Source organism: Marmota marmota, unplaced genomic scaffold (genome assembly GCF_001458135.2).
Source record: "Marmota marmota marmota unplaced genomic scaffold, marMar, whole genome shotgun sequence".
Classification (NCBI taxonomy): Eukaryota; Metazoa; Chordata; class Mammalia; order Rodentia; family Sciuridae; genus Marmota; species Marmota marmota.
The window spans coordinates 6,941,424-6,962,969 of record NW_026000068.1 but is presented as its reverse complement, the minus strand read 5'-3'; the positions used below and the strand labels follow the sequence as shown (position 1 = coordinate 6,962,969).

The window sequence follows — 21,546 nt, the reverse complement described above, 5'->3', positions numbered from 1 at the left end:
GGTTTTAATGGCATCAGATTTTAGCATCTTGTCCAGTAGTACACACAGCTTTCTCAGTTTTTTGAGCAAGAAACTGGCTGTGGGAAGTATTTTATAAGCATTCGTTGATGAGGAGAGGTGCATGGATGCACGATGTATGGGTGGGTAGATGCACGTATGAACTTACGTATGTATGTTTAGATGATTGGATGGATGGATAGATGGATGGATGAATATTTGGATGAATGACTGGATGGACGGATGTATTGATGGAGGGATGATTGGTGACTGGATGGATGATAGATGGATGGATGGATGGAGAGATAGATGGATGGATATACAGAAGAAGGGTGGATAAGTGTGCAGATAAAACTGGACTCACAGTTCCCAGCTTTGTAGCAGAGGCGTCCTGTTATGTCCCTGCTCTTGACAGCTGCACTGCTCTCCCAGGGCATCTCAGCCTGGATTTCTCCAGCCTCAGGAGATTCCTCCCTTGACTACCCCACTTTCCCAGCCAAGCTGATGCAGAGAATCTGGGAAAGGTCACAGAGCTGATCTTTCCCACAGCCCCATGGCAGGGTTCTTCCCCTGGATGCTGGGAGGGAGCCCGTGGGCGATATCTCTCTATTTGAGTCAGTGCTATGAACTGGAGCACGGGAAGTTGCCATGGGAATGTCAGGGCCCCTCCCTCCCACACCTCCCCAGGCTCCACTCACTTCCTCACTGCTATCAGTAGAACACAAATTCCTCCAGACACTGGAGGCTGCCCTGGTCCCTGAGTGCGAAGGCGGCCCCTCCATCTCAGACACTCCATTAGCATCGTCTGTGGGTTGTTTTATTTATTTTTCTATTTTTTTAGTTGACTTGGCAGTCAAACCAGAACTATATATACATGACCTAAATATCTTGAAATAGCTCTGGCCTCATTTTCCTTTAAAAGCCAGGTCCCATAGAGTGTCGTGGAGGTTCACAGTGCCATGTCACTTTCCACTGGGGAGTAGCTGAGTTCAGTCTGGATGTGCTAATGTCAACACTCTCCCACTTCCTGGGGGATTCCTAACAACTGGACAGACTAACTCAGCAGGAGGGTGGGCCGCCCCAGCCTGAGGGGTTTGAGCTGCCCACCTTCACAAGCTTTTGACTTCATTTAGCACGTTCTCTTCCTCACAACTCATTCTGCTGGGTGAACAATTACAAATGATCATTGTATTTCTAAATGAAGTTTTTCCCTATGATTTAAAATGAACATAGACATAAATGAACTAGAGGAATGTAAATAACTTTTAAATCAAATCACTAACAATGCCATCTCCAATTGTCACGCGTAACTTTGAGCCAGTGCTGAAATGACCATTTCCTCTCCTGCTGTGGCCTTGTCTAACTAGAACCTTCTCCTATGTCATTCACCTCTGACCTTGAGAAATGGGGGTCCTTTCCCCTTCACACCTTTGTTTCATGGTGTGTTTGATTCAGCACAAAGACTCCAGACCCTGACTGACAAAGGTAGAGAAGAGAGATGGTTCCTTGTTGCCATGTGATACAGAAACAGGATGAAAGCAACCTCAAAGCCTTCCTGGGACCCCGTGTGCCCTGACAGGGTCAACATACACTCCTTTGATCAGATTTAACTATGACGGTTCCTCTGAGGGAGAAGACTCTGAATGAAGTCCAAGTGCATCCAGGGTGTGTTCCCCACTGACCTCTGGTGGACACCTGGAGTGCCTCTCCCTGCTGGACTCCCGAGTCCTCACTTCCAGGAGGGCAACCTCTGCTCAGTTCTTGGGGAGTGGGGTGCCCTGCTCTCCTTCAGCTCTAACAGTGTGGTGCAGTGTTCTGGGCATTGATACTATACCACGTGTGGTGTGCCCTCACCCTCGGGGCTTTATATCGCTGACTGTGCCCAGGATGTCCGGTGAGTGGATGCATTTAGCTTTCCTTGGCTCCCTTTGATGGCTAGTAACTTCACTCCTTTCACTTTTCAGTAGCGATGAGTAGTTGGCTAGAATTCCTAGACCAAAACTTGTACCCTCTTCTGTCACATTACTTAATCTATCAAATTTTTTTTTATAAAAACCAATTCCCTGCAATTAATGGCTTTGATTCCTTGAGGGAAACATGGCTCTGAGCTTGGGTATATTTGTCCGATCTTCCCATGAACCAGCCTTTCAGAGGCTAAATTACATGGTGATCCCAGCCACAGGAGATTCCCCCATGAATTTTTAGCATAGAAATGGCAGGAGTGACGTCAGACCCATACTGTTGGTTCGCCTTGTTCTTTATGTATAGCATGCCAGCCTCCCATCCAGAGCTCCCAGGTCACTCGCTCCATGACCTAACCTCTTAGTGCCCGGAGCCACTCATTTCTAGAATGTTCCCCAAGGCTGTTGTGAGGACCATTGCCACAGTGACTGAGCTCATTATTATCCTTGTTATGCCCAGGCTTGCTGCTCTCCGCTCACGGGCTCAGGTTTGTGTCACTCCTTGATTCAGTGGCACATCCCTTCCTCCCCACATGGAGTTGTACAAGCCCCTCACAATGCAGTCGGCTTCATTAAGCTTTGCATTCCATAGTTTCTACTTTAAAAATAGTACAGACTTTCTGATATGAACTCATACTATGGTGCTCCGTATCTGTTTCCATCTGGGCAGACCACCTCATAGCCACGGTCAGTGACCACCTCACGGCCAGGGTCGGTGCTCCAAGGTGCAGGTGGAAACCTGTCATGCGAGGACACCCTTAGGAGGCCAGCTGGGAAGTGACCTGGGGCTCTGGGCAACTCCAGCCCCATGCGACTGCCTGAGAGAGTGGAGGCTGGGCTGGACTCCCCTTGAGTCCCTCTGCACGGAAGCAGCTCTTCCCCAGCCCTTAGAGTATGTGCCTGCAGACAGTGAAGTACAAATGGAGCTCGGGGCCGAGCACAGGGTGAGCTTTGGTTTGAGCTCCCCAGGGGCCACTTCAGCAGCTGGATTCTGCCCAGGGGCTCCTCAGAACTTCAAGCAGGAGCCGTATTCTCATTTAATGGGATAAACCACCTTGTGCCAGGAGGACTTGCTCATGACCCCAGAGGGACCATGGGTATGTGTGAGCAGAGGGCTATTAGACCAGATCAGATGTGGACTGGCATAGCGTGAATGGAAATGTGGGATGGATAAAAAAATATCCCGAATATCTCGGGATAGAATGAGTGCAGGAGATCACAAAAGACACATGCTATGGGAAGATTGTGAAGAAGCACACTAGTGTTTTTGTTTTTGTGTTGAAATAAAAGCACTTAACATGAACAGGTCACTAAATGCATGATATAGTGTTGCTGGCTACAGGCCCAGGGTTGTACAGCAGATCCCCATTGTCCCTTCCTTCCCACCCCTGGGAACACCATTTTACTTGCAGCATCTATGAATTTGAGTATTTTAGATGCCAGCCATGACTTACACAATACTCACATTCTGCTTGACTTATGTCACTTAGCATTATGTCCTCCTCCATGCTGATCCATGTTGTTGCACACGGAGAGATCTCCTTTTTGAAGTCTGAGTAATATTCCATTGTATCTATATACCATATTTTCTTTATCTATGTATATTGACATTTTGGATGTTTCCATATTTTTGCTGTTATGAATAGTAATGTAATTGCTGATATCTCTTAGAATAATTGCAATTTTTTTCTGGTGTACTCAATTTTTTGGAAGTGAGATTTCTAGATCCTATGGTAATTCTATTTTTAATTTTTTAAGAATCACTATTCTGTTTTTCATAAGCAGTTACAGCAGCAGCACACAAATGGCTGCAGTTTCACCACATCCTTACCGACATTTTTTATTTTTTAAGTCATAGCCATCCTAACAGGTGTGACTTGGGCTCTCACTGTGGTTTTGATTTGCTTTTCCCTGATGCTTACTGAGTCTTTGCATCTTTTCAGATGTGTAGGAGCCTGGTCTGTGGGTCTCGGGATCCCAACCTGGAGAAGACAGGGGCTAATGCGAGCAGAGAGAGAAGGGCTCTGTTTATGAGCAGTCTTGGCGGGTTCTGTCCAGGAAGCAGTCCTGCCTGACATTCACACGGTGAAGCTGCACAGTTAATACCCAACCCTAAGTCTGGCTGCTGATGTTGAGATTACATCTCCAGCCATTAAAACCTGCCACCAGGTCTGTGTGGCTATATGGTTTGTTCGTTTAGAGGCTGCATTTATGGGGCACCCTTCAGTGACCTTAGTGGGACCATTGGATTTTTTTCTCCTCCTCTGTCAAACCATGATCCAACCCATGAGGAGGGAGGGCTATGACTTGAATTCCTGATCCGGGGCTGTAAGTCTTGTCTAGCCAACTGCATGGTGCAAGGGTGAGAGCTGGCCAGGGGTGGCCTTAATGGCCACAGTGTGCTGCGTGTTCCTTCTTGGGGAACTGGGGTTTTGGTAGGGCATGCATTGTGCTCCTCTGTCATCTGGAGACATGACATGTTTAGAACCATTTTCTGAAAGAACAAAGAAGAGGCACTGGAGAAGGAAGGGAAGGTGCACCAAGCTGTATGGATGGCCCAGGGAAACTTCCTATGGCCGCACATGGCCAGGACTCGGCTGCTACCTGCACCCACGCCTTCTGTAGTGCAGATTCTGTCTTCACCTCCATCAGATGGATCTGGTTGGGGTTTCTGAAGCATTGTGACCTTGTGTTCCTTCCCAGTGGACGGCGTGTGGTCCTGCTGGTCATCCTGGTCAAAATGCTCAGCCACATGCGGGGGTGGACACTACATGAGGACCCGCTCGTGCACAAATCCAGCCCCAGCCTACGGAGGGGACATCTGCCTGGGACTGCACACGGAGGAGGCGCTCTGCAACACCCAGCCCTGCCCAGGTAAGCGGACCTTGCCTGCTGCCTGACCTGGAGAAAACTCACCTCTTTTCCTCCTTTAAAAAAAAAAGAGAGAGAGAGTATGCAGTAATCCATATTAGGTTGTGGTTCCTTTTGACAAAATCACACATGCATGGGATTTGATTGACTCCGTTTCAGTCCCCGGTAAGTACACCCCCTTTCCCTTCTCTCCTCCCTCACCCCTTTCTCCTCTTTGGCTCTACTGATCTTCCTTGTGCTCTTTTATTTACTTATTTTTGATGGGTGCTTTCTACATATACTAACAGGTAGAATTTCCTGTGGTATGTTTATAAGTGCACATGACATGGTTTTTAAAATCTATTCCACATCCTTTCCTTTCCTCCTCCCTCATCTCCATCTCCTTCCACTCCACTGATCTTCCCTATATCAGTATGATATTTGACCCCCCATCTTTTTCCTTTGTTTTGGACTAACTTTCACATCTCAGGGAAAACTCTCCACCCTTGACTTTCTGAGTCTGCCTAATTTCACTTAGCACCATGTTCCCCAGTTTCATCCATTTACCAACGAATGTCATAATTTCATTATTCTTTATGGCTGAGTAAAACTCCATTGTGTATATAGACCACATTTTCAGTATCTATTCACCTGTTGATGGGCATCTGGGATGGTTCTGTAACTTAGCTACTGTGATTGGCCAACTCACCTCTTTTGGATTTGTAAATGGTGAGGAGGACGATGGTATCACATCATAGGGAGTCCTAGAAGGGGGAACAAGTCAGTTCACAGGGGCACCCTTAATGTGACTTCCTAGCCATTGTTCTATAATCAAATCCTTTTCACTTTGTCTGGTGTTCAAAGCCTTTATCACATCAGAGGTGAGTATAAGCATGTCATTATAACACCCAAGCTCTTTGATTAACAAATAGATCCTGATTTGGCCTTCACTTCACTAATTAACACTAATGGCTCTTGGCAGCTCCTTGCTGTGCTAGGGAGAAAGCCAGAAGAAACAAGCACCCGTGAGCGCCCCCTGGAGGCTGGATGGCTGAGAGGGTGTCTTGCCTAAAGTCCCTTGTCTTCTCTGCTCGCCCAGGGCCTGGCCTCAGTCTTCTTCTGAGGATCCCCAGAGCTGCATTTCAGGAAAACATGCTAAACGGTCACGGGAGGCAGTAGGCATTCTTGAGGACACCTCACCCAAGTTCGATGGCCTGTCATCCAGAGGTGGTGCAATTAGAGAAAATATAAAGCATGAAACCAAATCAGTAATTTTATAATTAATTATTTAATCAGATTATTTTTAAAATCTTAAAATATCTTACCTGATGTCAGGATCCAGGATTTTGTTGTTGGGTGTCAGCATGAGGACCAGAGATTCGGGTGCCGCATGCCTCACACCTGCCTCAGAACCTGGGTGAGGGAGCTCCAAGGCCCCGGGAGACACAGGTTGTGCTGAGGCAGCCTGCTTGTTTCAGAAGCAGCCTGGCTCCTGACACATGGGTCCTCTTATCCCCACTTCTGGGTCTGACTGATGCCGAAAACCTCATAGTTTATTAGCTTGCTCCCGGGGTTCTTCCTGGAAAGTTTCAGTTATATTAAAAAGAGCTTCAAGACCAAATTCTCAGTCATTTCAATAGCAGGGCCTTTGTACATTTTTGAAGCAAAAGCTGTTACCTTTACCTGGATCAAGGTGCAAGTTGGATTTCCAAAATTTTTTTCCAAACTGCACAGACAATGTACCCTTTTTTAATTGGTTAATATTACTTAAATAATATGGAGTGTTCATTTTTAAACCTTTTTTCATAGATATGAGTTTCTCTTTTCACACATCTGTATGCCTGAGTGATTTGGACAGATTTCAGCCATTTTTATACATAGGACAAGGAATTCTTTCATCTCTCTTCTTCTGGACTTGACCCAAGGCTTGTGAACTGGCCTGCTGCTCTTTTGTGCTGGTTCACCTGGGGTGAAATGAATCCTGCCCTGAGGGTATCCTGGCTTTGCTACATTGACTCTGCAAAACTGTTGTTAAACCCCAGAAAGTGCTTTAAGCTCCCATTCAGCCACTGAGGATTTCTCATTAACACACCTTCCTTCTGTTGTCTGAGCAGAGTCCTGTGGAAATGTGCAGGAATTTATTAGGAATGCATTTGAGGCTGCTCTTTGCAGGAAAGCTTGGCCCTGTGAGAAATGGTAATGTCATTGAAATTTCTGCCCCCAACTAAGGGTAGTTTATTCACTGCTGGGTCTCATGGATTAGCTTATTGACTCTAAAGACAATTTTTATAGCATTAAAATAAGGTGGTCTTTAGAAATGTTTATGGAAGCGTATTATATCTGATTATATTACACCATGTTTTTTGTTTGTTTGTTTGTTTGTTTGTATTTTCCATCCTCATGTATTTTATTTACTGGCCTGGTCAGAAGTTATGACTACATCTTATCAAAAACATAACATGAGAACCTAGACCAGCTCATGTACCTTGGCAGATTAATTTTAGCAGGAGTTCTTGCCCCATCTCCCATCTTCTGTCCCCCGCAGAAAGCTGGTCAGAGTGGTCAGACTGGTCCATGTGCGATGCGTCTGGCATCCAGATCCGCGCCCGCCAATGCATCCTTCTGTTCCCTGTGGGTGTCCAGTGTTCCGGAAACACCACCGAGACCCGGCCATGCGTTTTTGACTCTAATTTCATCCCAGGTAAGCGCAGCGGATGGTGTAAGTGTGAACAAAAGCATCCCGACATTTAGACGGAAAGTGGTTCACAGGTCACAGTGTGATCTCGGAGGCTGTGTCTGGTGAAGCTGAGATGATGATCCCATCAACTCTCATGGTTTGTAGGGGATAAAAGTGCAGATTTGTAGATAAATTCAGATTTAGACTTGAAATACTTCTTGAGTGTAAGATTTTTTCAAACACAATGCCATCTATAATTTATTGATTCTAATAGAAGATTTTTCTCTAAAAAATGGAAATGTGTTATTTGGTTATTTTAATATGGGGTTAAGTGCTTTGGCAATATTATGTGTGTGTTTGCTCAGAAAACCAAGGTCCATTCTCTATAAGAATGTTAATATATTTGGGGAAATTGATTTGCATCATGATTCTCACCTTGGAGAAGTGGCTTGGCCTCTGGTCACAGACGGGGTGTGGAACCAGGGCTCAGTTATTGTGGGTAGCTCTTCACCATTGCCTTCTCACAGATGGCTGGTGCTCTGCACATGTACACACCACGTAGCACATGCCCAGTGTGCCCTTTAGGACTATAGCGTGGACCAAAGCAAACCAATTATTGCAAAGAAACAGTAGGGCTCCATGAACCAAATTGTCTTCATTTCCCTGCATTTGTGGAAAAAATAAGAGTATCTGAGAAACAATTATTAGCAGTAGCCTTGTAAGTCACCTGTACCATGTAGGGTGCAGAACTGTGTTATTTATCTGTTTAGCCATAGACATATTTATAATTTTTGTTTTGTAATGGAAAATCAATGTAGGAGAACTAGACTCCTGAAATGTTCCCCCCAACCTGGTGGGAGTTGAGACACTTAGAAGACCTCTCTTCTCATTGACATTTTGCTTGTGGAGTGTAGATATGGCATGATAAAGGGCACCAATGTGCTCCTGGATATGACTTTGTTATGGTGACTTCCTTTGAGCTTTGGTGATTTGGCTTCCATTTCACTGGGACTAAAAGATCATTGGTCTTGATGCAATATAATAGTCACCAAGGAACAGAGATCCCAGGGCTGGCAGGGGACATTCTAACAGGAATCAGTAGGTGCTTTGGTTGCAGCCTAAGGGGTCACATATTTTTTTTTTTCCTGTGATAATGAATCTTGTCCTGTCCTAGTCAAAGTGACTGAACCAATCCTTCTTGGGTTTTTGAAACAATAAACAAGTATAAATTTGTTTTGAAAACTAATCAAGCTTTGGAAACTTGGACTCCCAACAGATTAAAAAATCATTGGACCTTTTGCAAATGAAACATTAATGTAAATAAATGAACCTACTTCCCAACACCCTTTATGCATTGTGATTGGATTTTTGTTTTTCCAGAAGTATCTGTTGCAAGATCAAGCAGTGTAGAGGAGAAAAGGTGTGGAGGTAAGTGCCTCCTTTTAACTAGTTTCTTACTGGTATTCTGGTCTCTTCCAAATATTTCTTCCTCCGTATGTCTTCCTTGTTTCTGCTATTGGCAAAGAATTACATGGAGGTGAAACTCCTGGACCCCAAACATATACCTTTGCATAAACATTAATAGTCAAGATTTAAGATGTGGCACAGTGGTTCTCAGAGTGGGGTCCCTTGGCCAGCATCATCAGCATCCCTTGGGAACCTAATAGACATGCAAATTCTGAGGCCCCAGCTTCAACTACAGAACCAGAACCTCTCTGAGTGGGGCACAACAATCCGTGGCTAAGTGAGCCCTGCAGGGGACTCTGTTGAACGCAACACTTGATGAACCAGCGATCTTGATATGAGTTCAGGGAGATTTTCCATGAATAAAATGAAATCCAAGGAGTTTGTTTATATTTATGTGCAAATCCGTTGCACCTAACCTTGAATCTCCAGCCCACTGAAATGGCTATATTGTAATGGGGGTACAAGATTATACCTACATCACTAGAGAAATTTTTTAAACTGCAACACTGAGTCTCAAAAACCACATTCTTTGATTCAAGCATATGGAAGTTTGGAATTTGCAGTCTGTGCCTTCCAAACCTTAAAGTTATTGTTTTCATTGAAAATATGCCTGAACAAAAGACTTATCATCCAAAGACCAAAGCATAGCCCATGTCCACTTTGACATCTGAGCCAACATCCATATCTTCGCATGTACGACTGATGGCAAATAGATATCAATGCCCACCACAATCTATTCCACCAGGGGAATCCAGAGTGCTCAGCACAGCAGGCTTTGGTTTTTGTTTTTGGTCTCAAGGAAGTGGGGGCTTCCTAACCATGTTTTAGGAATGTACTTAGCATTAATAACTACATGGATTAGGGGATTGCTGTCTATACATCTGGTTTAGTCAGCCATCTGTTAATGTGTCCACTAATTCATTCAAGAATCTTTGCTAAGCATCCACTCTGTGTTGATTTTGTGAGGGGCATCAGGTTTACATTGAAGACCTAAGCGGCCCCAACACCTTTGGAACTCATAAGAGACCCTATTGCCTAAGACAGGCCAGGACATTCATCTTCCCATGATCTAAGTCATGCAGCAAGCTCACCAACTGGCAGTTGCTAATACAGGATCCACTTGTGAGATTAATATGCAAGGGCTTATATAAAATGATGGCAGTGGCTAGTGTCCCTTCATGTGTTTATATAGCCCTGTGTGCCAGACATTATATTCAGTGCTTCAGACAAGAAGTGTCCCATATGGCCCATACAAAGTGAATTTGCTAGGTACTGCCACCTACAGTTTACATGGAGAAGCCTTGGAAGTAGAGGAGAGTTTGAAAGTGATGGTTTCAGATTCTAGAAGGACGTTTAGGTCTCATACCCTGTATTATACAACACCCACAGAGTCTGGGGCTATGCTCCAGGATCAGTCTCTTGAACGATGCCTCACATTAGCAATGTGAGGTGCTAATGCAGCAGAATGAGTCATGTCAGGCCACGAGTCACTGTCAGATACATGGAGAAAACCACTTCTCAGGGATTTTGCACCTGGGAATTGCAGAAAAGGGATAGTGTCCGTGCCTTTGTACCTGTGCCATAAATGGGGCCTGTGAAGCTCAGAGAGGTAAGGCCCTGGCCCAGGTGCACATAGCTCATGCTCAAGGGTGCGAGGGATGAGATCCTGGCAAGGGGTACAGTGGGAGCTTTAAACACATAGCACTATGGAAAAAGTGACCTGGTAGGGTCTAGATGTCCGTGTCCAGGGACCTCGAGTTACAGCAGCCCTGCAAGGTGACGATCTTGCTCAGCTCACAGGTCCAGGGCTGTCAGCTGCCCTCAGTCAAGGGCAGGTCAGGAGTGGAGCAGTTCCTAAGGTGTTTTCCCATTCTCAGAAGGCCAAGTCAGAACTTGAAGAGTCACACAGCTGGGCTGCAGTAGAGGTCACTGGTCACCCATGCTCATTGCCAGAGGCTCCCATCACCTTGCCCAGGACAGGCCACCCTGTTCCAATGTGCAAATCCCTCTGGGGCCTTAAAGACCCAGGAGTTGTTCTGCAGGCCCCTCCTGTACTGCCATGCTGCTCTGAGTCTTGGCACCAACTTTGCCAAGAGCTGTACAAACCAGAGCCAATCATGAGGTGCTGTGGGCTGAATCACAGAAACTTGGATTACTCTGCATTGCCTTAGGTCTTTAAGCTTCTAAGAACTGATTGCCTTAGGTCTTTAAGCTTCTGACTTGGACATTCCACAGCAGGTAAGAGAAGAAATGGATCCTAGCATAAGGCTAAGAGGTGAAAATAAGCATTTACCTAGCAAGGATGTTTGGGGATGTTTAGGGAGACAACATAGATGTGTTTTCTCAGTTTATTGAAAAATCAATAAAATTTTGCTCGTAATATCATCCAATTACCCAACTGAGCAGTTGGTCTTTATTTCAGGTTTATCTAAAAAAAAGGCCAAAAAATAAAAGCATATTCCAAGGAAAGAGCCACACTAAACAGATTCAACAGAGATTCAATAAGCACTATTTTTTCCCTCTGTGGAAAATGTGCTTCTATCGAGATTTTTCAACCTAGCTATTTTTAGTTGCATGAGACACAAAGAGAACATGATCATCATAAAGATGTCAGCTGGTCCTGGCCTTCCCCAGGCACCTGCAGGAATAATTCATGCGATTAATGACAAACTATCTGCATATGGAGATGGTAATACATCTTCCATCTGTTATAAAAACGTGAGTTATCAGTGCCGCAGAGAGTGTTTTTATCAGTATGTGGTATTGACCCCAGGAGTCCTGACACCTAAAGTATACAGAAATGAAAACTCACGTGACATCAGTACTTGCTTAGGTACAGCTTCAGTGTTACAGTAAACAATTCTAGTGTTTGTTGGTGAAAAGGTCCCACCTGTCACAGCCCAGGAGCCCTCCAGCTGCAGAGGCTTCTGACAAAACCAGGAAAGGCCAGGCATCTGTGAGGTCCTTCCATCATCCTGTACCACTGACCAAATAAGCTGGAGGTGGAAAACTAAAGGGGTTGTCAGGGTGTGGGGAATACCTATAGAATATTCTAGTAATATCCACCTGGATTGTCCAGCTCTCAATGCTGTGTATCTGGACCCCTGTGTAAGGAATTGCCTATGTATTTGGAATTCCAGTATGTTTAGGAGAGTGTTGGGCCTGGCTGACCATGAACCCCACAGAGGGCAGGCTGGGTTCACCATGTCCATCTACCTCTACCTTGGGGGGCAACACAGACATGTTTTCTCAGTTTGTTGAAAAATCAAAGTTTGCACAAAAAAATCATCCAATGGGACCAACTGGTCTCCCTTCCAGCTTCTAGTCTATCTCTCGGGGCCCTGGGCTCCTGCAACACAGTGCCCACGAGCAGAAAGGAGCATGGTGTACAGGAGAAAGCTCAGGGTTCAGGGGAAGATGGGGATATTCAGCCTCTACCATCTAGCATGGGTGAGGCCCTGATGGGTCTCCTGTCCCCTGGGGCTTGGCTTCCCAGGGAACCTCTCAGCCACTCAGGGATCTGTGGGGATCAGGAAGGACCCTTGCGGTCCCAGCATGTAGTAGGACCTTGGTGACTAGTAATTAGTGACCTTTGACACCAGGTGCCAGAAGGGGGCTGGTGCCGTTGGGAAGGATCCCTGAGGAGTGAGCACTGGGAATGGGCATGAGGAACACAGGGTACAGGAGAGCTGCTCTGTGGGCCTCAGGGGAGGAGGCCTGGGCAGTTCAGGGGCAAACACCCAGGCCCTGGCTGTGGGGACAGACCTCCAGGCCCTCTGGCCCCAAGAGCCCTGAAGTCTCTGTGGCCAGACAGGCTCCTCTGGACTTGGGCTGATGCCCAGCATACTTCTCCATTCTGCCTTTGGATCTGGGGTTGACCATCACAGGAGGGCGTCAGGTGACACTGCACCCCCTGGTGACACAACGAGGGGATACTTAGGGGGAAATGGGGATCCTCGGGATGTGCTTTCAGCAGTGGAGACAGGAGGCCAGCAACCTGCAGGTGGTTACTCACGCAGGGCCATTGCAGTGTAGGAAGTCACGTCATGGTCTGCTTCTTGTGACTCTCCCTGAGCTCGACAATGTGAGAGCTGCCCGGGTGGGTGTTGGTGTTTGTTCCCTGAAAGATGCGAAAGTAACAGTGGTGTTCTCCCAGCACGTGGGGAGACCGACTTTTGTACTGTTTCTCAGGCCCACATAGGTAGGTCTTGGCAGGCTGCCCTGATGTCACTCAAGCCACTTCTGTTTCAGAGGTTAGGTCCAAGTCTGCTGGAGGAAAGTCGCTCAAAGAGAAGAGATGCTGATTAAATATAAAAACAATAGGTCACGGTCACCAGGAGATTGTATTTTATTCCTTTAACTAGAATTCTTGTTTTCTTTGGAGTAAACCATTTTCTTAATGAGATCACCAAAATATAATCTAAGCAAAAACAGTGGTCCACAGGATAATATTTGTACACCTGCAGCACATGTATGTGCAGAATTCCTCCTGAAGGACCTGGGAGAGTGGCTGCCTTTAGCAAAGAGACATTTTTCCTTCAGAACTTTGGGAGTTTCTAATGTCATTATTATGAATTGCATGTTTGTGCAAGAAACGGAAAACATGAGGATCTATGTAAACGGAACAATTTTTAAATAAGATGAAATAATAAAAGAGGGTGAGGAAAGCAGTCTGGCATGACCATGTGCAGAAATTGGAAGCTGTCAGTGCCTTTCCTGCTGTCCTGGGACCTGGCAGTCCTGGATGCAGGGAGGTCCACCTGTTAAGGGACATGAATGAACTGTGCTGTAGAAACCCCAGAGAACAGAGATTATACTGCTCTTAGAACAGAAGAGTACTGTATAAACCTTCAAAGGGGAAAAAAAAAAGATATTCTGCTAGCTTATTCAGGTTTAAGGTGACTTGAAAAAACTGATTATAATCCCCAAGAGCCTGAATTTAAATATGCTGTGCTCACTGTGGAGAAGTCTCCTGGTGGCCATAGCATTTCAAAGAGGAGCATGATTACGATTTCTCTAATTTTGGAGTGGGCTTCTCATCTTGCTCTTTTCTAAGCACTTGAGCCTTGGGGTAGCGCCTTCTTTCTGAGCGTAGCATGCCTGTGATTCTGCCCTCAGAGTTCAACATGTTCCACATGATCGCCGTGGGGCTCAGCAGCTCCATCCTCGGCTGCCTCCTCACCCTGCTCATCTACACCTACTGCCAGCGCTACCAGCAGCAGTCCCATGACGCGACCGTCATCCACCCCGTCTCTCCCGCCCCCCTCAACACCAGCATCACCAACCACATCAACAAACTGGACAAGTACGACTCCGTGGAGGCCATCAAGGTGAGGAATCGGCGGTGCCGGCTGTCTGCAAAGGTCCTTGGTGTTGGCGCTGGTGATTGGGTTGGTGGAGTGTAAGGGAACCTTCGTGATCACCCACCTTTTAAGCTTTGTTTTGCCTGGAAAAACATGGCATCTCATGTGGGGATAAATTTAAAAAGGGACATGAAGCAGCAGCACACCTACTGCTGGAGATACCAGGTCTGTGGCCCCGGTTCAGCTCTGATCCACCCTTGCTGTGGGGCCTGAACTTGGGCATCAGAGATGTGCTCCCAGGTGAGGCCCTGAGCACCACTGGGCAGTCAGACACCCACTCCCATTTCAGGAGCAGACCCAAGCTTCTTTGCACCTCAGTATGTTTATCTTTAAAATCGTAGTCTTCATCTTTTATCTGATGGCACACACTCTTGCACGGTTCTTGTGACAGTGTCCTAATGTACAGGAGGCTTCTTGCATCTGCACAGAAGGCCACAGGTGTAACCTGAGAGACATCAAGGGTCTTGTTCACCTCACCTACTCTTTCTTACCACCCACATGGAGGAAGGGGGTTTAGTGAGACCCTGAGCTGCATCTCACTAAATTCCCACATTCCTGTAGGTTGGGGACTTCCTTCACATTCTTAGGGAGATCTGCAGTCCGCTCTCTGTTCCAGTGGTTCTCTGTGAAATTGGATTTCTTTTCTACACAACAATAGGAACATATTCGCTCTCACAGCTTTGGGTGGAGGGGAGAACTTGTTTCCCGGGAGCTGTGTTGTCCTCCCTGGTCCATTCCCTACTGTGTGGCCTCCACTCCTGGAGGCACAGCCTGTTGGCTTTACCCATGGACTCTGCTTAAACCAGGGTCCAGAATCCATTAGCACTGACTTCCCCAGGTGACAGGCCCAGGGAGGGGGCATCAGGACTCATGACAGATCCCCATAGCCTCTCAGAAATGAACTCCTAGAGAGCGAGGAAGAACATGTCTACTCTTATCAGCAAGAACCTTCCCAAGGCTTCCAGAACCCACGAGTGGTCTCCTCTGCATGAGTCCAGCAGATCCACTTACCTGTGGTCCTGTTGATGCAGGAAGCAGAAGGGAATTTAGCTGGTCTGTGTTCCCACTTAAGATGCAGTAACTTTCAAGATGATCAGAAATGCTGCTGCCATAAAGCAGAGGAACTGGAGGGTGTGGATTGCTGCCTGGTCTTTAATAATCCTTCTAGAACTTTATTCTGACACCTGGTCCAGGCTGGTCCTACACAACTGGCCTCTGCCCCTTCTGCTACATCTTTATTTTAGTCCTCTTAATATTTACTCTCTATTTGATATAGTTGTACTCTTTGAAATTACAGGTGACTTTAATGACTACTAAGGAGGTAGCCATCTGTGTCCAGAGATGGCCGCATCAGTCACCTTCTGAGGGCAGAGAGAAAAGAAATCAAGGCAGTTTAATTGGATACATTTGCTTAAATAAGTTCTGTCGAGATCTCTGATGAGTGTACCAATCCATGGAAATCGGGAAGCCACTTAAATGTATACTTAGACATATGTGGTGACTTTCAAAGTGTCTGCTAACTTGAAATTATTCAAGTTATGGTTTCCTAGGGGTTTAGATTTAGGTTTTCTGACCCTCTACTTCTCTTCCTAACTTCCGAACTAAAGTTCAAAAGTAGAGTGGAAGATACCCAAAGCAGCCAGCCTTATTCTAGTTACTAGTCAAGTCTTCCATGAGGCAACGGATCTGGGAAAATCAGTGAATGAGGAAAACTGTCAAGAATAGGGGAAGCCTAGGAGAGAACTCAAGTTAGCATAACGGTCTCCTAGTTATATTTCCCTCTGAAGTGCTACTTGTGGAGTATTCTTAAATCTTTCTATAATGTATTTTGCAGGCATTTAACAAAAACAACTTGATCCTAGAGGAAAGAAACAAGTACTTCAACCCGCACCTCACGGGGAAGACCTACTCCAACGCCTACTTCACAGATCTCAATAATTACGATGAGTACTAGTAGCGCTTAGTCCTCGGTTTTTGTAAATCCTCAGTCCCTCAAAGCCTGTGCTCCATGACTGCCCATGTTTCTGAGGCTTCAGAGATAAAGTGTGGATAGACTTCAAGTGCATTTCAAGCCAATAGTGTCCCTTGCTGAGAAAAAAAAAATACACATCCTTAAAAGCAACAAAAATCTAACTGTGGCATCGTGAAAGTCTGGTCCATAACAATCACTTAATCATTGTTGAATGAGCCATGGTGTGACATTTGTTTTTTAATTATGTTCAGTCCATTTTTCTAAAAACCTATTGTTTCCATGAGCTTTATTTTATCAGTGTGCCGCTCATATTGGAAGGAATCTTTAGAAAGAAAAAAATGTCTTTTTGCTTTTAAGTGTAAATCTTCCTGATGTTTTAATTTGAGGAAATGGGTATCAGAGACCGCCTCCCTCCACAAGGTCCATAGTATTTGATAAAACAACAAAAATGAAGTGGCCAGGCAGTTTTTCACCCTGGATCACCCAAGGTCCTGATCTGGGTGATATTGTGGATTCTCAGAAGCAAACTTGTGTTTGGACTTGAAATAATTCTTGCCCAGGGAAGCCCAGGGGTTCCACCTGACCTGGACCTGCAGAGGTAAGGGTCAACCAAGACATCCTGCTGTGGCCTGGGGTATGACTGTTCTCCCTGTGCAGGTGAGCAAGGGGGCAGAGGCTCAGACACAGGGAGGTGTGGCCGTGTCTTGCAGCTTGCTGCAGAACCAACCTTCTTCTGACTCTTGGACTGCATGGTGTTCCCGGGAGATCCTCGCCACACTGTTGGCCTGGAGCCTCCCACCTGGCCACGGTGACATTCTGAAGAGCCGGCATCTAGAGGAACTACTGGTTCAGCATTTGGACAGACTGTATACCTTCTTTCTCCCTGCAAAGAACAATTCTGGACTTTTATGATGCTGATTAAGGAAAGTATTAAAAATACTGAACTATAATTGAAAACAACCTTTTTTTATTTTCCACGTTATGCCAAGCGTTGAAAGAACTGACATTTAATGAAATATCTTTTTGTTCTCCATCTCCCTGATGTAACTAATGTATGGCAATCAGCCCCTACTAGAGCATTAATGATGTGTAAAGCTGGCTCTCCAGAGCCCACCTCAGTCTACCTGATGGGACCCCCAGCAGAAGCTGCACTCACTGCCCTAGGCCAAGGGAGGAGGGAGAGTTTTGTTCCGGTGCCTTCTCTTTACCCCAGTCTGCCTCCCATCCACCCAGTCCCACCAAGTCCCACTCTTCCCTGCAGAGAGGCAAAGGCAGTTCAGGTGCACTTGGAAGTAAGGATGGACGATCTCCATGGTCTCAGTGTTGGTCATTAATTAACGATTCATAGTGTTTTAAAGCCATTGCTAGAAGTCCCCAGAAGGAAAAGAAAAGATAAAAATTTTACACAACTGACATGTAGCATGTGGCAGCTGGTTCAATAATTATTGAAAGAACAAAATTGAAAACGTTCATCTGAATCCTCCGGGCATTGTGATAAAGGCCTGAGTAGATAGCTATATCTGTTCTTCTTGATAAATGGACCTTCAGATCTGTGAAAATATATAGTACGGGTAGCGAAGAACACAGAACTTTATTAGCATATGCGTTTTCACTATATCCAATTTAAAGAAGCAATTTCAGAAAATGTTGGAAAACTATGATTAATAATGAATATTGTACAATTCAAAAGATTCCCAAATGCCCAAATTTGCAAAAATGGTTCTGTATTAAAATTTTAAAAATGGCAGGTGGGCTCTAGGAGATGTGCTAGGTTGGATCTGGAATGTTAGATTGTAAATGGTTGATGTACAGGACCTCACCAGTAGGGTTCCATGTGGCATTTCATGCATTCTAGGCACACTGCAAAAGAGTCCACTGCTGTACACACGTTCTTGAAATCCGCACTAACAGGTAAAATGCACAGATGGCTGGTTGGGTTTTCATTGTCTGCTTGGACTCTTTACTTTCTGCTAAGAAAAAGTTTTTTCACTCTGTAGAATGAACTGACTCTCTCTCTCTCTCTCTCTCTCACACACACACACACACACACATACATACACACACACACACATCTTCCCTTCTTGAATATTTTCTCAGTTTCAAAGTCACTTTACTTCCCCTAAGAGGGAGAATGCTAAATTTCAAGAACTTGTCATTGGGCTTAATGGACATGCTTCCAGTGGCATCTAAGCTGGTCTCTACTACATGTATGTAAATGCAGGGTACACCCTCTGCACCCCAGAGCTCTCATGGTGTGGACAGTAGAAACCCTCTAGAGTACTACTGTGAAAAAAGCCCCTCACTCACTGCTATCTGACACTGTATTCAAAGGAAAATCGCCTCCCCACCTCACCCTCTCTCTTGTTTGGCAGAACCATGTTTGGTTTGGCTGTATTTGAGCTGGAGTTTGAGTCTTTTAACCACCTGTGGGAGAATAGTCCCCCATCACTGCACTGCTATTCCCTGCTCCAGACCCCTCCTGTCTACATGAACCCTCCTGCAGAGATGTCTGTCTAAGAGTCTGACTGGACTTAGCCTCAGTATGAGGGAAAGGGAAGAGGGCTTCTGTGTGCATAGTGGTGGGCAGAGACTCTAAAGGGACTGAAGAGGAATTTGAAGCACTGAATGCTCTGAAGGCCTCCTCACCAAGGAGTCACCTGAGTCCCTAGATAGGGTCTTCAGTGGACCAGCTTCTGGCCCCACTGGCCCATAGGCCATGCCAGAGAAAAAAGAAGCAAACATGGGAACAATAAGTAGGTGCCATGGAAAGATGAGGTCTTGTCACTCCCCTGTGAGTGCTAAGGCCAGGCCCTGGGGGGGATCACGGTCCACATGCACAGTCCTGTGGGCATGACCTATGGACTCTTCCAGGATCAGCTGCCCAGAGTGCAGCAGTCCTTGGCAAAGGTGTCCTTGTTTATATTCTTACACAAAAGGGTGGAAATCACGGGAGCCAAAGCCTATTCCAGTGAATGTTCTGACCAGAATATTTGGTAGAATTAATGGGTCTTGCCTTTGACATTGTGGACAAAGTCTTAGCAAGGCAGACTCCGTGTCCCCAAGATATCACTAAAGGTTACATTAAAGTTTAATGGGATGTTACAGGAAATTTTTTCCTAGACATAATACATCAGGGATGGATCCAGCTATTCATTTTGCCTAAACACAACTTTGATAGCATTTGAATTTACAAATATTCTTATACTTCTTTACTCTATTTGTCTTGCTTTTGTAATAAATCAAATTAGTTCCCCGAGCACTGGTCAAGCCATTTCCCTCATCTGCATGGCCCTAGAGCCATCAACTTTCTGTAGCTTTGAAGTGTTCTTTATACTTCAGTGAGACTTTCCTGATTTGAGTGGCATTTGAGGATAACTCCAGTGAGTTTAGTGTCTCTGTCTCAGAACATGGCTCTAGAGCACCTTCTGGAGGCAGCAGGTAACATAGGTTGATAAAGTGAACTAAATTAACATTAAAATTGCCATTTCGCAAGTGACAAGCTAGGTCTAAATCCCACAGCTCAAATAATCAAATTAAACTAGTAACGTGAAATCAACTCGTATGCAAACTTTCTGCCATTGTTTTTAATGATCCAAGCTGGAGTTTGCTGATGGAATTGGCCATGACCAGCACATCCATTCTTCCAAAAGCCTCCATCTCTTCATGGGGATTTATGCTGACATGACATTGTCAATATTTGATTACCTATTATCATCCATGATTATCTATTATTGGATACTAGAAGCCATTCTGAGCACCCTGCTTATTTGGACAATGAGTGTGAAATGGTAGTGTGCTTTCCCGTAAAATGTCGCTAGTGCCTTGTTGAAGATGATGGAGTACCGTGACACTCAATAGTGTGGGTTCCAGTTAGAAGCAGACAGTTGATTGGATATGTTTTAAAGAAAATCATCCTTACACACCACTCTGAACTCAGGAATAGAAAATGACCAAGACACACTTCATCTCCAGGTGTGCATTTGCTCCCACTGGGCAATGGTGTATTCAGAAAAGTGGGAAACCCCGCCTCAGTCTCCCAGAAACTGACATGGCTCTAATTCCTACATCTTCCAGAACACACAGCAGCATCTGTCCTTAACAGGAAGGTCAGTATGATGCCTGTTCAAGTTAGAGGCCTTTGTTTCTGTCCCCCTCCAGGCAAGTGCACAGGAAGAGAGAAACCAGACACATGCTGTTAACAATTGGTACAGAGTTGGGTGTGGAAAGAGGACCACCTAGAACATTGTCTAATTGATTATTTTTGTAGATTCAACGTCAACACTGCTTCACATATTTGCAAAAGTTGTTAATTTGTGTGTTTTTTTTTAATTTAACAATGTTTTCTCTGCTAAAGTGGACTGCTTTTGCTTTATACCATAACCATGGTCAAAAATCAAGCTTGAACTTCTGCACGTGGATGGAAAGCAGCACAGGCGCCTCAGCCCCAGCACCTGGAGACACCACAGCAGCTCCGCACAGCTGCTAGGAAAATGCACAAGCTTGGTCCTTCACAGGGTTCTTCAAAAGTGTGTAGCAAAACCTGTGTGTTCTGCCACTGATTCGCATTTAAACATGTTACGCCTCATTTTGTGTTCACCTGCTGTTGCCTGTTTTGTGATACAAAATAAACTTATTTGGGATTGTTTCATTTTTTTTTTTTCATTGAAATTTCTCCAAAACCTACTCAGCTCTTGGTAAGCTTGCAGAGATTACTGATATAAAATTAATTATTAATATGCAATTTGTTCTAAACATTGCAGGGATTTTTTTCAAGAATGAAATAGTTTTATATTCCCCCTTTCTTTGAGGAAATAGGATATTGGTAATTGTGTTGGAGTGCTCGGGGATGCCTGGATTTTTTGTGGGGTCACTGGGCACACTGCACTTTTTCTCGACGCTTATATTTGGTCCTCAAGGTTTCCTTTGAACACTTCTTGGTAGACATATGCAACAGCAATTTCCAGTGAGCATCACTTTTTGTCTGTTTTCTGTCCATCAATACGCTGGTCTTAGATTCTGCCTGAGAGCTGTCCAGGACTATGCCTCACATTGTTGCTTAATGACACTTGACAGATAACACGGTTTTCAGAATTAGTTTAAGACACTAATTGTGGCAAACTGGGCAGGGAGCTCTGTCTGTCTTGCATTGGATCAATTATGGAAGTTAAGAAAGGATCTGGATGGGGTATTACCCAGCCAATCAGCAAAAAACAATTCACACTTGCTCCAAGCTCCTTTTTCTCCAGGGAAAATGGACAC

General features: G+C 45.2%; 1 protein-coding gene across 6 annotated transcripts in view; it reads left to right on the top strand.

Annotated features, from left to right (window-relative positions):
- The window catches only part of Sema5a (semaphorin 5A), a 447,885-nt gene extending 426,953 nt beyond the window's left edge, over positions 1-20,932 (top strand). For all 6 annotated transcript variants that reach the window (XM_048813988.1, XM_048813984.1, XM_048813985.1 and 3 more), the window contains 5 exons: positions 4,662-4,832; positions 7,354-7,509; positions 8,866-8,913; positions 14,071-14,282; positions 16,150-20,932. In XM_048813988.1, the coding sequence (XP_048669945.1) occupies positions 4,662-4,832; positions 7,354-7,509; positions 8,866-8,913; positions 14,071-14,282; positions 16,150-16,269 (707 nt within the window). In that variant the 3' untranslated portion in view covers positions 16,270-20,932. The remainder of the gene's footprint in view (positions 1-4,661; positions 4,833-7,353; positions 7,510-8,865; positions 8,914-14,070; positions 14,283-16,149) is intronic.
- The last annotated feature ends 614 nt before the right edge of the window (positions 20,933-21,546 follow it).